Below are 14,506 nucleotides of genomic sequence, written 5' to 3' on the forward strand. Positions count from 1 at the left end.
ATCATTTTATGCAAGGCTAAGCAATGTCCTCACTGTTGCTTTCAGTGACCTGCAGTAAGTCAGCAGGACATCAGGCTGCCACCGTCAGAACATCTGCATTGTTGGAGAAGCATTTCAGCAGGCCTTGCCCTGTAATAAGGGAAGTGACCCTGGAAGGCAGACAGCAGTGGTCCTGCAGGCAAATAGTTCATGAAAGGCCCAGAACACTTAAAGCTTTGGGAACGGCAGCAACACTGCTGTCACCACGCACTTCCCAGAGTCTTAGAACTGTAAAAATAGGGAAAAGAATGTATCACTGAAGCTCTAAAGATACATCCCAGTTGATGGTCTGCAAAGTTTTCTATCAGTGAACAGTATGAGGAGAAGGAGAGAGGGAAGGAAAGGAAAGCAGAGGAGAGGGGAAGAGAGGAGAGGACAAGAGTTCAGCTACGAAGCTTTTCCCTCTGCCGCTGAAAACAGCGTTACCCCTGCAAGTGCCACTTAGTTTGCCTCAGTCAGAACGAGCTCTTGCAGCCAGGCAGGCACGTCCATGTCGGAAAAGGTTAGAGCATGCTTACACAAACAGCTTTGCTGGCAGATAGATATCTGTCCATTTTCTTAATTTACGGCCTTTTCCAGAATGGCCCCTCACCCTCTGACAATTCTTCTAAGGGAGAATTACTCCCCTTTTGTGTTCTAGTCTCTGCACTTCTCCTATAACAGTCAGACTCATTGCTTTTGTAATCTTCTTGGCCATTTGCAATCCAAAGCCAACAAAATCCCAACGATGTGAAAGCATCATGGCAAACATTTCAATTCTACTAACAATGAAAACAACTTCAAAAAGATCTGATCCTGTTTTTCTACCTGTGAGGTTAGTAGTCAGTGGATGCTCTGCTGCTACAGGTAGAGGATGAAGGTCTTGCTCCTGTTGTTATTGCTATTGACTGTTGAAGTGAAATGACAGTGGCACTCCTTTGAATGGTAGCATTTTACAGCAATTTAACTTCCAGCCAAAGAAGCCAATTTGCATGAAAATTATCTGGAAAGCACAAACACATACACACATACACATATATGCTGATATTTTCAGTACAGGTATGACATACAGCATATCAAAGGCCATAGGGATGAAGAGTAAATCAGCTGGCAAGAATATTTTCTACAGTAATTTCCTAGAAAAGAAAATTCTTAATCTAGCATTACCCTCCAACTTCTTCTATGAAGAAAAGTACAGCTGATTTCTACCTTCATTCTTATTCACCTTTCATGACAGCACTGCCGACAACCTAATGAAGAATACTGGGTAATTCTGGCATTACTGGATTTTTCTTTATTTATTTATTAGGCATGGGAGCGGTTATCAGCAAGCAGCCAGGTGAGTCAAATCAGATAAAGCATTATATGATTCCTGTGTTGTAAATCAGATTTTAATAGAGAAAAGATCTGTATCCCTTTGGGAATGGAAAGAATATGTTTATGTGTTCTGAATGTGTGCTGCACAATAGCAAGTACTGGTAAAAAATATTTTCCCTAATCAATTTTCCACTTTCTTCTCCACGTTCTTTTACCCATAAGGTGAGAAATAAAATAAATTAATGTCCTATTCATGCCAAATACTAGCAAATAACTAAGGTAAGGTAAGCATGCACAAAAGCATACATACATGTTGCATCCTCACATAGGCACTCACAAATATTGATTTCTGCTGTATTATAAGTATAATCAAGACATCAAGTGCACTTGTTTCTCCGCTGGCAGAATAATTTATGGATTTCAGGTTTATTTAATTCAGACATTGAAGTGAGAGCTTTGGTAGCCTACTCTCAACCCCAATACAGCTTCTGTCTTCGGTATTTATCCATGTCTTTTTCTGTTCAGATGCTATGAAGTCTCATGACAGCACCTGTACATTAGACAAAGATAACATTTGACTACCACTTGAAGCTTTTACACATCTTAATCAGCAGAGGAATCGAGATGTGCTCAGACAGAAATCTGTGTTAAACTTATCAGAAAGCCTGATGCAAAGCCAGTTCTTTCTTGTGCTGCACTGTTATCTGAATTTTGAGTTGTTGAAAATTATTATTTGCAAAAATGAGGGCTTCCCTCACGCCTAACATATCATTTTTGACTGTTCAGACAGAACAGCTGAGATCTAAAATGAATATACAGCAAAGGCACTTAAAACAACAAATATTTTGAGGACTCAGAAATTACTTTTGAAAACAAATTTGTTATATCATATTCTATTAATTCATAGCAAACTGGAGATAGAGGCCTTCTGCATCATGTTTGGCCTGAAAATGACATTTCTTTCATGATTTACACACTGAAAGACAAAGTTGTAACAAAGCCATTTCACTCATGGAGGCCTACAAAGGTGCATCCTCAGAATTTCATTACCAAACAAACAGGGAAAACTCTGGCACTGCCGCCAGCAGCAGCCACGCGTCATCCAGGTCACACTTCACTGCGTTCTCGTCCCCTTCCTTTCCAAGTAAGTCTTTGCTTCTCTCCATTGCATTTTGCAGGACTAACATTTTTGAAAGTAACTGCAAAACTACAGGCAGCACAGAAGTCACAAACACAATGAAAGCTAACAGTAAACTTAGGTCATCTGAATGTAAGGCTTATAAATAAGGGAAAAACAACCAACCAACTTGCAATTAACCCACGTACTGTATTTGAAATACTGTTTTCCCTTTTGGGGGATGCAACTCTGCTTTAATTTGTTTTACTGATATCCGAACAATAACCTGACTCAGCATTTATATTTGGATGACTAAAAGTTAGCTCCAGCCACTTGGGCACAAGTTTTACAAGTTTGAGTTTCAGGTTGTAATGACTCTGGTGTCTTGGCTAGATTAAGCATCTTCACTAAAGACCAAATTATTTTTGTTGTATAAGTCTGTGATGATGATGTGGAAGAATAAATAAAGGAACGATGGAAACCTGCGAGAAACATGAATCCTGAGACTCAGCGTAGCTTGTAGCAGGGTGCAGTGTAAACATCACTGAAGAAAACACTTTAAATGTCTGAGGTTTCCTTTTGAAAACAGACAGTAACAAGGACTGAGAGAAGCAGGGATGGTGTTCCCAGGTTAACATGAAATGACAGGTAGGAAACAGTCACTTCAGTACTTTTTTGTCTGCCAGAATAAAAACACAAGACTGAATTAAGTGGGATAAAAATCCCAATAGATCCGTATCAGGCTGTGCTTCACAGTAACCTGAAGAAGTTTATTATAGCACAGTTAGAATGATAAGCACTGAAGAAACTGATTTCTTACCCCAATCCTACATATGAACTATTACTATTTGTTAACACTGCATGTCCTCACTGTGTTCCCCTCAAACTGAGCACGGGCAGACTAGTAACCTCCTTCTCCTTTAGGATGTGTGGAAAACTGTCTAAAAAAACAAAAATCTTTTTTGTACAGGATGACAGTTTCAGCAGATGAAAGCATTCATAACTTTAGGTGAAATAAAGCCATGTAATTTGTGGTAGCGGACAGACTATCTTCAAAATGACAGTTTTTCTAATGAGCACCTTGTAATACTGATGAAATCGATGTCATTAAACTCAACCCCCCCCCCCGATGTATCTGAAAAATAACCTTTTTTTTTTTAAACTAACCAATCAAAACCACAAGAAAGGACTGCAACCTCCACGTTTTGATTCATGCAGTAGCCATTTACAAAGTGACACAGACTTCAAAGATGTTACCTTCATTAACGTAAGGCTGGTTTGAGCTTCTTTCACCTCACTCTGCAGGGTAGAAAATTTACTGAGAAAGGGGTACTCCCTCATTCCTTTCAACCAAAAAACTCATCGCACGACAGGAGACAAGCAAATGAGGATTCAGTAACTTACTTGTCAACTGTACTTATCAGTACAAACAAATATATTGGACTCTCTTTCAAATTAAGAGTCAGTAACGCTCCCATACACAATTACATCCAGCTCTTACAATCCAGTTTCAGAGAATGAAAGCATCACTAGGCAGACAGCTCTTCAACACCCCATCTGGGAAGTCTCTCGTGTCCTGAAACTAATGCCATACTTGTACCTTTTCTCATTGGTGAACTGCTGGTGCCTATCTCCTACTTTATTGCACATGCTCAAATCCTCAGTGGAACGGGAAACTCCACAGACTAGCGCGTACACGCTGTGGGCCAGCACAGTGGGTGAACCTCGGCTTAATCACTAGCCAAGAAGGGCACTGAAATGCGAGTTGTGAGGACCATGTAGCCTTTCTACATGGGATGGCTCTAAAGCCTGCCTATGTAAATCAGACTGCAAGATCAGAGCCTGTGAATTACTGCTTTGTTTCCCTCCTTTTAAGTTTTAATAAATCTTTATAAAAAAAAAATCCTGTTATTTTCCTGAGTAAATACAATCTGAGTGATTCAGTGTGGGAGGAGGGGGCAGGAGGGTGAAGATTATTTTAATTTTTTCTGTCAAAACCCCCTCCTTTCTGTCCAGATAAATGTCCCTGTTCTAGAGCAAATGCACTTTTCCCACTTTTAAAGAAAGCGAAATACTCTTTCAGAGTTGACAAATAGACAATATGTGCAAAGCAGTTCAGGGGAAGTGAGGTAGCTTTAATAATCTTATCACATTATTATTTGTCTGTAACGTTATGGCTTATAACTAGCAGTTTAGGCACTCGCAGCTTCCCCTCCCTAGAGGGTAATGTATCAAGATGGTAACGTATCATGACCTCAACAAATGTTCTATTTAAACAGCACAATGACTCCCAAATGGCAAACACGCTTCTGTCTGTGGTATCTCAAGTTAAAAAAAAATATAGTGAATTATATTTAACTCCATTTCTAAGAAAAAAAAACAGGTCTGGCAGGCATTTAGTATCATGATCCTCCTCATAAACACACAGGGCTTTCAGTACTGGTGAAGTGGTGAAAACATGCAGTTCAGATAGCGACGTGAAAGAGCACGGCAGCGAGGTCGAACCCACCGTCCCGGAGGCGCCCGACTTACTGAGGTTCCACTTGAGGCCCGTGGTGGTCACGCAGTCGCAGGCATTCCCGATGGGGATGAGGCCACACCACTCGCCCTCCAGGCCCGTGTCCACGTGCAGCTTGTGCTTGCCCTGCAAAACAGAAAGGCCCCTGCAGTCAGTACTCACTACAGACCCAAACGACATTTGCCAACACACTTTCCAAACAAAACAGGAAGTATTTATATGGAGAGGGGTCTAAAATTTCCCCCAAGAGCTCAGGACTATTTGATTCTGGGATATCAGGCTGGTTTATCTTATAGAGAAGAGACCTAGGTTTGGGTTCCAGACCTTGGCAATTTCAAAATGGGCCACAGGGGTTCTGGGGTTTTCTGCAGAGAACTAGCTTTGCTCATTCTTCTCTGACATTTCTTAAAGAGCCATTTCCATCAAAACTAAGCTGTTCCTTCCTTTGAAATGAAAGCACCCTGACCTCCTCATTAATTTTTTACAGTCTTCTCATCTATTCCAAACAGCTGTGTTTCACTTCCTAAATAATGCCAGTCAAAAAACCTTTGAAAATACATCATTATTTTGACTACATTTGTAAAACTTTGTGTACTTTCCCAGACAGCAAAAGAAGGAGTACTTGGAGAAACTTAACTGGATTCTAGAGAAATTAAGCTAAATACTTACAGTAACTGGCTTAGTCTAAGTAAAGATTATGAAGTGAAATTAAAACACATTTTTTGTAAATTCATTTTATAACTGTCAACTTCACGGGACAGAGGGGAAGCAGCAGCCATTAGTGATGATGGATTTGTGACTAAATCCTTAACCTCAGGTCAGCATCTTGCTAGATACCAGCACATGAACAGTCCCAATGAAGAGTACGTCGTGGAAATCCTTTACAGAATAAAAAAGAGTTGTGGCACAACCTGTCTTCTAAGAAACTGTTTCTTAAAACTAGCTACAAGAAAATAGCAAATGAAAGGAATAATGACAACATCAGTGGAAGAATCATCCTCTGGTCTTCTCTAAACAGGTCATTCATTCTTTAAAACAAATGCGAGCTTCACCTAGGGGAAGATTAAAGCTTTCTCTTTTTTAAAAAATCCTTGAGCATTGCTTTTATACACATCCTCTTCACCACCATAAAGAAATCAGATATGTCTATTTTATTAATCTACTAGGAAAAAAAAGGAGTCTCTGAAACCCAGTGCATTAACCTAAGCATTTTACTAAGCATGGAACCAAGGGCTTATACCGAAAGAAGAAACAGCTGAATTATAACACACAAGTAAACATCCCAAGCAGCAAATGCACTTTCACACAAATTTTATTTTGGAGAATGTATTTAAGCTTTTTGTCTTAGGCTCTGTCCTCACATTCATTTCAAATGGCCCTGCAAATACAAAGTCACTAGTCAGAAAGCCAAAACCAGAGACAGAGTATCTTACTGCCCACATGAAATGTCTGAGGTGTCTGACAGATTCTCCTGTTAATGCCAAACGCATTATGAAAAAACAACTTCAATACATGTCATGCTCTCAGCTAACAAATGAACCTTGGAAATGTTGTCAATTAGGGAGTATCAGCTTTTACAGCGTAAGCCTGTTTGTTTGTTTGCAGAGCAACAAGAAAACCAGTGCAATATCATCTATCTTCTCAAGGTGTCCAACTTCACGTAGTGATGAGCCACCTATTTCTAGAGTGGCTGTGAATGCTTGCATGCCAAGCTCAGAGATGTAACAAATTCAGGCCTGATAACCTTTTAGCTATGCAATATGCCACACTATTTCCCTCCTGCAGTATGAGAGAAGAAGGAAAGGGAGAGAAGTAAAGTGCTTCGCATCATGCGATTAAGAATGTTGCCTATAATAAAGCAAATGATGAAGGTGCGACTGAAAGAGCGGGACTGTGTGTTCTCCACCAATATAAGTACCCCTGCTGCTCAGAGCTACTCGAGGAGAGGCGCAAGCTCACTACATCCATCAATTAGTAAGGGAATATGAAGAACAGAGGTAAAAGTAACAGGCCCAACAGAGAACTTGATTAAATTCTGTACCCTCAAAAGCTGTACCTACTGACTATTAACTTTGCATTTCTCATTTTTTGACATTCTGGTCCAGCTTACAAGTAGGGATACAATTCAATAACAAATTTATGCAGACATCTGTCTTTTTGTTCTTATGAAATAATACATTTAAAGCAAAAGATGTCATTCATTATCAGAGTCTTGCCAAAATCCATGATTTTAATCAAGAATCCTTCAATGTTTGCTACTTCCCTAAAAATCCTAGGTCACGCATCCCAGTGATACCTGAGAATCTTGACCTTCTTCCCTGAAAAGATGTTTCTAGCTCTCAGTTTTTAAGAGAAGTTTGAGAGTAGGAGCCCAAAGGGCTACAAAGAAGGCAGCAAGTAAACAGGAACTAAAAAATTAAAATGCAAGTTGTTTTTTAAAAAAGATTCTCAGGTGTTCAGCTGTACTCATGGCTTAGGGATTGGTTCAGTCATATTGCATAAGACAGATTTTATGACTTTTCTTTAAAAAAATCAGTAAGAGATTCTATTATTACTGGGGACAGTAGGGGAGGAAAAGGGAAACAATCATAAGAAAAAAAAATGACCTGTTCATTTCTGCTGAAAAGATTTAACAAACAATGCATTTATACAGTAAGGCCTGGAAGTCAAACACTGAGTCTGCAATAGCGAAAATTAGTTGCCCAATCATATCTTCAAGTTTTCAAGCACGGACTTTTCACCAAGCAAGATGAAACTGTTATTTGTAGGAGGAAAGGAGGATCAGAGCTCTTATTAGGTACAACCTGCAAATCCAAGTATTCATCTGTTCTATGTTAATCTCTGTCATTAAAGGAACAATTATATACCAATACTTAAAATATGAGACTGTTTTCAGTTTCTGCAGAAACCAAAGTTCCAAAATTAGGAATGAAAAGAAAACGAAAGTTGACTAAATAAATCCATTCTTTCTAAGTTGCTTTGCCTTTGCAGTAGGTAGCTGAAATACTTTTACATTTTAACTTAAGAATCAAATATGACCATGTTTGAATGCTACTGGTGATAAAATGATGGCAAATAATACAGTTCCATTGATTTTTATCTTATTAAGGCAGTTTTGGAAAACATTGATCAATCGTCAGCATTGATTTTTTTCTTCATTTTGTGTCTGATGCTAGGAAATAAGATCAATTTCTAAGTTCAGCAATAAGGAGAAAATGTCAGAAGATTTTTTTTAAAGAACGTTTCATCCATAATAGGTTAAACTTTTTGTCTTGATTCTGCTTTGTGCCATAAGAAGGCATCTAAATGGTAGCGGTTAAATATATCCTCACCCCAACACTGGTGCTGCCAAGGAAAGACCTAAAGACATAGTTGTTTTCTGTTGCATCTCTTAACTCAAATGAATAGAAGCCTGATCACCACAAACTCATATACCTAACCCTACCATATCAAAGGTTAGCAGACACTAAAATCTTCTAAAATTTTCTGTGAAAAATTTGCAAGCTGAAAAGCATATAAACAGCATATCAAGATAAAAGCTGACAGCTGCTCGGCATGCACAGATACCCCGGTGACACTTTATAAAAGTATAGAGAGAATGACTTTTCCAAGTGCTTTCCAGAGCAGCTTGAATAAATGCATTACAATAAATAGACACATACTCTAAAATAGATATCAAAGAGCCAAAACATAACAGGATAGAGAAATAAAGGGGATGGAGCTTCAGTCCTGTATTGTAAAGAGATCTGAAGGAATAAAAGGAGAAAAACCTGGAACTTGGCCGGTTAAAACTGGGCACAGAAGAAAGGCATGAAGCCGGTATGAGAAGATAAATGATTAAAGCAGTTAATAAGATGCTAGGGAGAAATAAGGAATTAAAATTAAGCTTTAGAAGAAACCAAATGATAAAAGATTTAATAAATAGATCTTGGAAACTGCTAAGGGCTAGGACGTGTGAAGTGTAGTGGGGAAGCAAAAGGAAACCAGTTGCAGAATTAGAGGACAAGTAACCTTATTTTAATTTTCAGGTTGCTCTGATAGTTTGCTCAGTAAAAATACATAAGTTAAGTTGTAAAAGCCTGTGATCTTCTAAGTCATTTACTTTCACCTGTTTCTGCTGTGAGATCTGGAACTACAGAGAATCTGTTACTGGAAATCTGGCCAACTGCCTAAGATACCTCTTCAACTAGCTAGATCTTGTTTTCCATAATTTTCTGAATAAAACATCTTTTTATATCAGCTTTCTTTCAATGATTATTCCATAGATGGCAGCACACACTTGAAAACAACAACGACATCAGCAAAAAACTAAATACAGATGTCATAGTGTTACCTAGGGAAAAGACAAAAAACACAATCTGTTTTGGTATATAAACATCTGGGTGCAGGAAAAGGTAGGTAGATAAAGTAATTGAATGGGTGGAAATTAGCAAGATCACCAAGGACAACAGCAGAGAGGAGGAGGAAAGGAACAAGGACAAAACCAAGTGAGAAGACTTGTGTTTAAAATTAATATTGTGATTGACAAGAAAAGAAAAACAAAGTCCCAGAAATATTTCTACTAATGATTAGTTGTATAAGAGCTTGGCTTAGCAGTAATAAGAGTTTTTAGGCTGGGATTCTGAGCTTGATAAATATAGCCAAGTTTTCTGAAAGGATGTATTTAAGAAGAGCTATTTCATTATAATCCTAAAATATCAACAATTGTCTCATCAAACTAATAAACTGAATTCCAAGTTCCTATTACATAAGTGTTATTCACAGAATGTTATCTGAACCAATCGAACTTTTTTGTTTCCGTTGGAAATGAGTGTCCTCCTATCCCATCAAAACCCAGAAATCTCAAAGCTCTTCTGCATCATATCAATGACCGCTTAAACTCCTATGTAAAAACCAGCAAATTTATTGCACTTCAAAACAACATTGAAATTTTGGACCCAATTCTGCCGACATTTACTATCTAATGTTAGTAGTACTCCTGCACTGAAATGCATGGACCTAAATATATCAGTTATCTGCAGGACAGAGCCCCACTAATCCTAGCCTTCAAGAAGAGCACTTCATAAAACAACAATTCTATAGTGAGTAAAATCCCAGGCAGTAGAGAGAGAACAAATTATAATGATTATTAGACTCAATTAATGAACATGTCTGCTCCTAACCAATTTGTGACAAGGGTATAGAATGAAATTCCATGGAGGCAAATGCCAGTAAAATGAACAGATTTGCTCTGCTCTGAGGTTATACATGTAAGCCATTGCTACTGTGTATCTAACATAAAAATTATCCACAAAAAGCAAATGATCCTTCACATATTTGCACATGAACTTTTTTCTAAAGGTATAGCAAGATGCTCATGAGAGTACACTTCTCATGTAGTACCAGCGACGACATTTTTCACCTAGCACACTAGGTGTATCCCTTGTTTCCTTATCACCTGTTGCAGCATGAATAAAAAAGCCCTCTACTTCTTCAGTCAAGCCTACATGGCGACTGATAAGAAACCAGTGATGGTACGTGCAAAAAAGGCTAAAGTATATTTCTCTCCAGAGATGGCAAGCAGTTAAAATTGCCAGCAGTGAAGACATTGCTAATGTGCACACAAATGAATTGATGAACACACTTTATCAAGCAGTAAGTTATCTGGAAATATGAAAAGCTATTTTAAAAGGGAGTTTGAGTGGTTTAATTTCTCTTCACAGACATATCTTAAAGATTGACAAATGCCATAAATACCAAGTCTTGTTCTACTTTGAATGCTACCTTAAAGAAATACTCACTCTACTGAAACTTCCCACTCACAGACTTCCACAATATTTTCTTCAGTCTGCCATAAAATAATGGAAAACACATCACAAATGCAACATGAAACTATAATAATCAAGAATTGTCTGGTCTTCCTCCAAATTCAAACGAGACTTACACTGGCCCAGTGTGACATTTTATCCTTGAGCTTGTGGATTTGATGTCCTATCCTCAGCAGACCCATCACTATAGGTTTAATGCAAGTATTAGCATTTTTAGTGATGCCTTAAAAAAAAATCAGAACCATTTTCTTTACATCCATTTATGAGACTATGGAGTACAATAGATTGCAGATAAGCGCGAAAAGTAGACAAGCTGCTAAAGATTTCATATTGCCTGTATTATTATTATGCAATGTTGCAGTTAAATTGTCAATCTAGAGGGGCCTTTACTAAGAGCACTAATATGCTGTAATTCCTAAGTGATGAAAATTACAACATAATCTTTCTCACCATCTACTAGCTCGTAACACATTTAGTGCCACTGTTCATCTGTTTTCATGCATTTCTGCATTTCTACATAGAGGAGTCCAGAGAGTCTCTTCTACCTAGGCATCATTCTCCTACTTTCCTGGGCATTAGAGATGTTGGGAGTTAATTTAAAAGACAGGATATTGTTCACCTAACCTGTAACAAGAAACAACTTTTTCTTCCTCATAGCACTGAATTGCTAAGTAAGGCTGGAAGCCAACTTTATACTATGTAAGAATACACCAAACTTTTGGGTGAGCTTGTAGTTCTAGGATTTTTGTTTTTGTTTTTGTTTTTTCAAAGTGCTTAGGCTCTTTTGCTTCACGAGAAAAAAAAAATAGTTACCTAGCCTAATGCACACCAGTGTTTACTAACATATGTCGTGCAATAATATTTGATACAGCCTTTTTCTAGCCTGGGTTGCTCTGATCTTGTTTCTTCTGTGCATCCCACCACCGGCTTACTCTTCTCTATTACAGCTAACGTGCCTTCCCTTTCATGTGGTTGTTGCCAGCCCAACCTGTGATGGAACCTATCGTATCCTATTTACTGGAAGGAGATCAATTTTTCCTTTCATCAACTCCTGACCATCTGAATCCTGGCTGGCTGCTGTAACAAGTGCCTTTGTAATTTCCCCTAAGATTCACATTTGATTTGACAAGTCTTCCCAGATATACTGGCAACGCTGCCTAGTTCTCTTCCTCCAAAATCTCATTTGGAAATCTTTTTTACTACATGAGTAAGAAAAAAGATCAATAGTCTGCTGGTCAATATCTTCTCATAGTTCTTGCGCTCCCCAATCCCTGTCAATGTGATGTCCTTTGTTTTATGTGTGTTGTAAGATTCAGTGCATCATGAGCCCACTAGCCTTCTTTTCTACCACCACTCTTTAAGTACAAGTGGCTTTATATTAGGGCGGCTTCATTAAGGCCTAGCCTTTGCAATTTCTGCCTTGGTGCAAATAAACCAATGGATAGAGTTCTTTGCATTGAATGAGAGAATCTCTCAGATGTTCCCTTTTCTCCTTTTCATTTCTATATCCTTAAGTAAGAAAGAGGTAAGATTGCAGTAGTGAAGAATGAACATCTGAGATACAATTTTCAGTACCCCTTCTTGATCTCTGTGTTACAGGAAGGAGTAAGTTGGTGATATTACAAGCATGTTCATTAACCCAGGATGAGAAACCATATCTGTTTTCAGTATATAGGGGAATAGTTTCCTCCTTATACTAGTAAGCTTTGAAGAAGAGTTAAACCTTGTTTTAGGAATGACTGACCGATTCTCTTTGCACCTGTGAAATTCAAAGACCTGTTGCTTAGGTCAGGAAGAATAAAAATAATTAAAGAAACTTTAGGGTGGCCATTCCAAACATTTTTTCTCTCTTTCTTTCCCCATCTTTCTCCCTTCTCCCCATTTTATTCTGTAGCTAAGTAGTCAGGTGAACATTATAGTCCACACAAAAATCCATTCTTTTTTGGGGGTGGGGTGAGGAGGAGAATATTGTACAACCCTGAATTCCAGTTTCCTCCTCTCTGAATCTCAGCTGGATAGAGGTGTGGAGTCTATTTGCACAATAATTTTTTTAACTCACAGTGCTACAGTTCCACTGTATTTCAGTGGGAACTGCCCCTACCTCCCCAGTTGCATCAGCAACAGCTTTGGTCCTCAAAATACAGAGAATACTCAAAAGCACACTAAAATCACTTAAAGTAGGCCAACCTGAGTCCTCAATTGTTGACAGTGATATCTTGCCTTAAACAAACACAGTCAGCCTGGCATCTTTTCTCACAAGATTTTCAAGCTCTGAAAACTGAATGGATCTTTCCAGCATCCCATTTGTCATCGCAGCTATAATTGTGAGAGATCATCCCAAAAGAATAATATTGATATATTTAAAATGCTAAAAAAAGATAGAAGAAATTGTATCGTTACAGACAGCAAAACAGTAAAATCCCCATGTGACATTTACCTTCTGCCCTGCTTAGACTTACACAGACAACCTCTTGTGTCCTAAAATTAGTATTCAAAATTATAAACATGCTGACAAGCACATTCAGCCTTAGCATGATATTCCACCTCACTTACTATTTGGGAATAAAATAGAATTTTCACCCATAAAAGAGGGGAGCACTATAAAACAAGCAACGCTATACCAATTACAGAGTGGTATAATGTGATGAAAGACCCTGACATAAAAACATAAAATAAGGGTCAACAGAATCATGCCTTGCTGTAGAAACTATACACTGCCAACCCCACCAAATGCAGAGCAGCTAGAAGATGCAACACACTGTATTTAGATGCAGCCACTCACGTTTTTTTCTGGATAGAAAAGTCTGCAGTCCATTTCACACAACAGGAAGGCAGAACCCATCTTCCAGAAAAGGAGTTGAACCCTCAAATAAAATAGAAGCTGTACTAAAGTCAAATGAGGTTCTTCCATGACAGAAGTATCAAAAAGGAAACATAAAGACAAGCTAGCAGGAAAACATATGGCCAAATCCTTGAAAAACTGAAAACCACAACAATTAATTCCAAGCAACCTCAAGAACTAATAAACTTCAGGAGAACTACAAATCCATGCCTCTCATTAAATCAAGGATCGTATGCGGAATTAGGTGCATTGCTCCTGAATACTAGATTTTCTTCCTTCTGAATCTTGTCTAGCTATGTCTTCCTCTCAGAAAGCAATGACACACTTTAATTGCTGCTTCTGTTCCATGAACTGAGATGCCTTTGGGCTAGTACTAGAAGAGAATTATATTCATGCCATCTAAGATTTCAGAATGAAAACCCTATTGCTTTCCCCACATTAGCAGCATTTACAGCAGCAGCAACACTATGGAATTTCACAGAACGGAAGAACTTTCCTGCGAACAGAAAATACATCATCCAACAAACCTCTAAGGGCTACAGGAGGTATGAAAGAATGGTTGAAGGGTTTTTGTTTGGTCTGGTTTTAAAAGCACTAGCTAGTGTTTGGGGAATGCGGGGACAAGGGCAGCCCTGTCAAATTTCCAACAGCAGACACTTGGTATCCTTGAAAATCAGGTCTCTGTATTTCCTGGTGTTGATTTTGGATCCTCAAATACTATACACTCACTTCCTCAATTTAAATGGTCAAATGTGCAAATGAATGAAACACAATACATTCAGGGGTATTCATGTTCTCAACTTCACTGTATGCTTATGAACATTTCTAATAAATTTCATAGGGGTATATATGGATTAAGAATTCACTTGAACTAACAGTCATCTTCA

The 14,506-nt window shown here is 38.3% G+C and overlaps 1 protein-coding gene across 12 annotated transcripts in view; it reads right to left on the reverse strand.

Moving 5' to 3' along the window:
• TPK1 (thiamin pyrophosphokinase 1) overlaps nucleotides 1-14,506 on the reverse strand; it is a 311,398-nt gene that overhangs the window by 57,016 nt on the left and 239,876 nt on the right. For 10 of the 12 annotated variants that reach the window (XM_026121431.2, XM_064506634.1, XM_064506631.1 and 7 more), the window contains one exon: nucleotides 4,985-5,096. In XM_026121431.2, the coding sequence (XP_025977216.2) occupies nucleotides 4,985-5,096 (112 nt within the window). Of the gene's footprint in view, nucleotides 1-846; nucleotides 1,022-1,843; nucleotides 1,886-4,984; nucleotides 5,097-14,506 lie in introns of those variants that run through there. The other 2 variants (XR_010387697.1, XM_026121433.2) reach the window with 2 other exon arrangements.

Source organism: Dromaius novaehollandiae, chromosome 2 (assembly GCF_036370855.1).
Source record: "Dromaius novaehollandiae isolate bDroNov1 chromosome 2, bDroNov1.hap1, whole genome shotgun sequence".
Taxonomy (NCBI): domain Eukaryota; kingdom Metazoa; phylum Chordata; class Aves; order Casuariiformes; family Dromaiidae; genus Dromaius; species Dromaius novaehollandiae.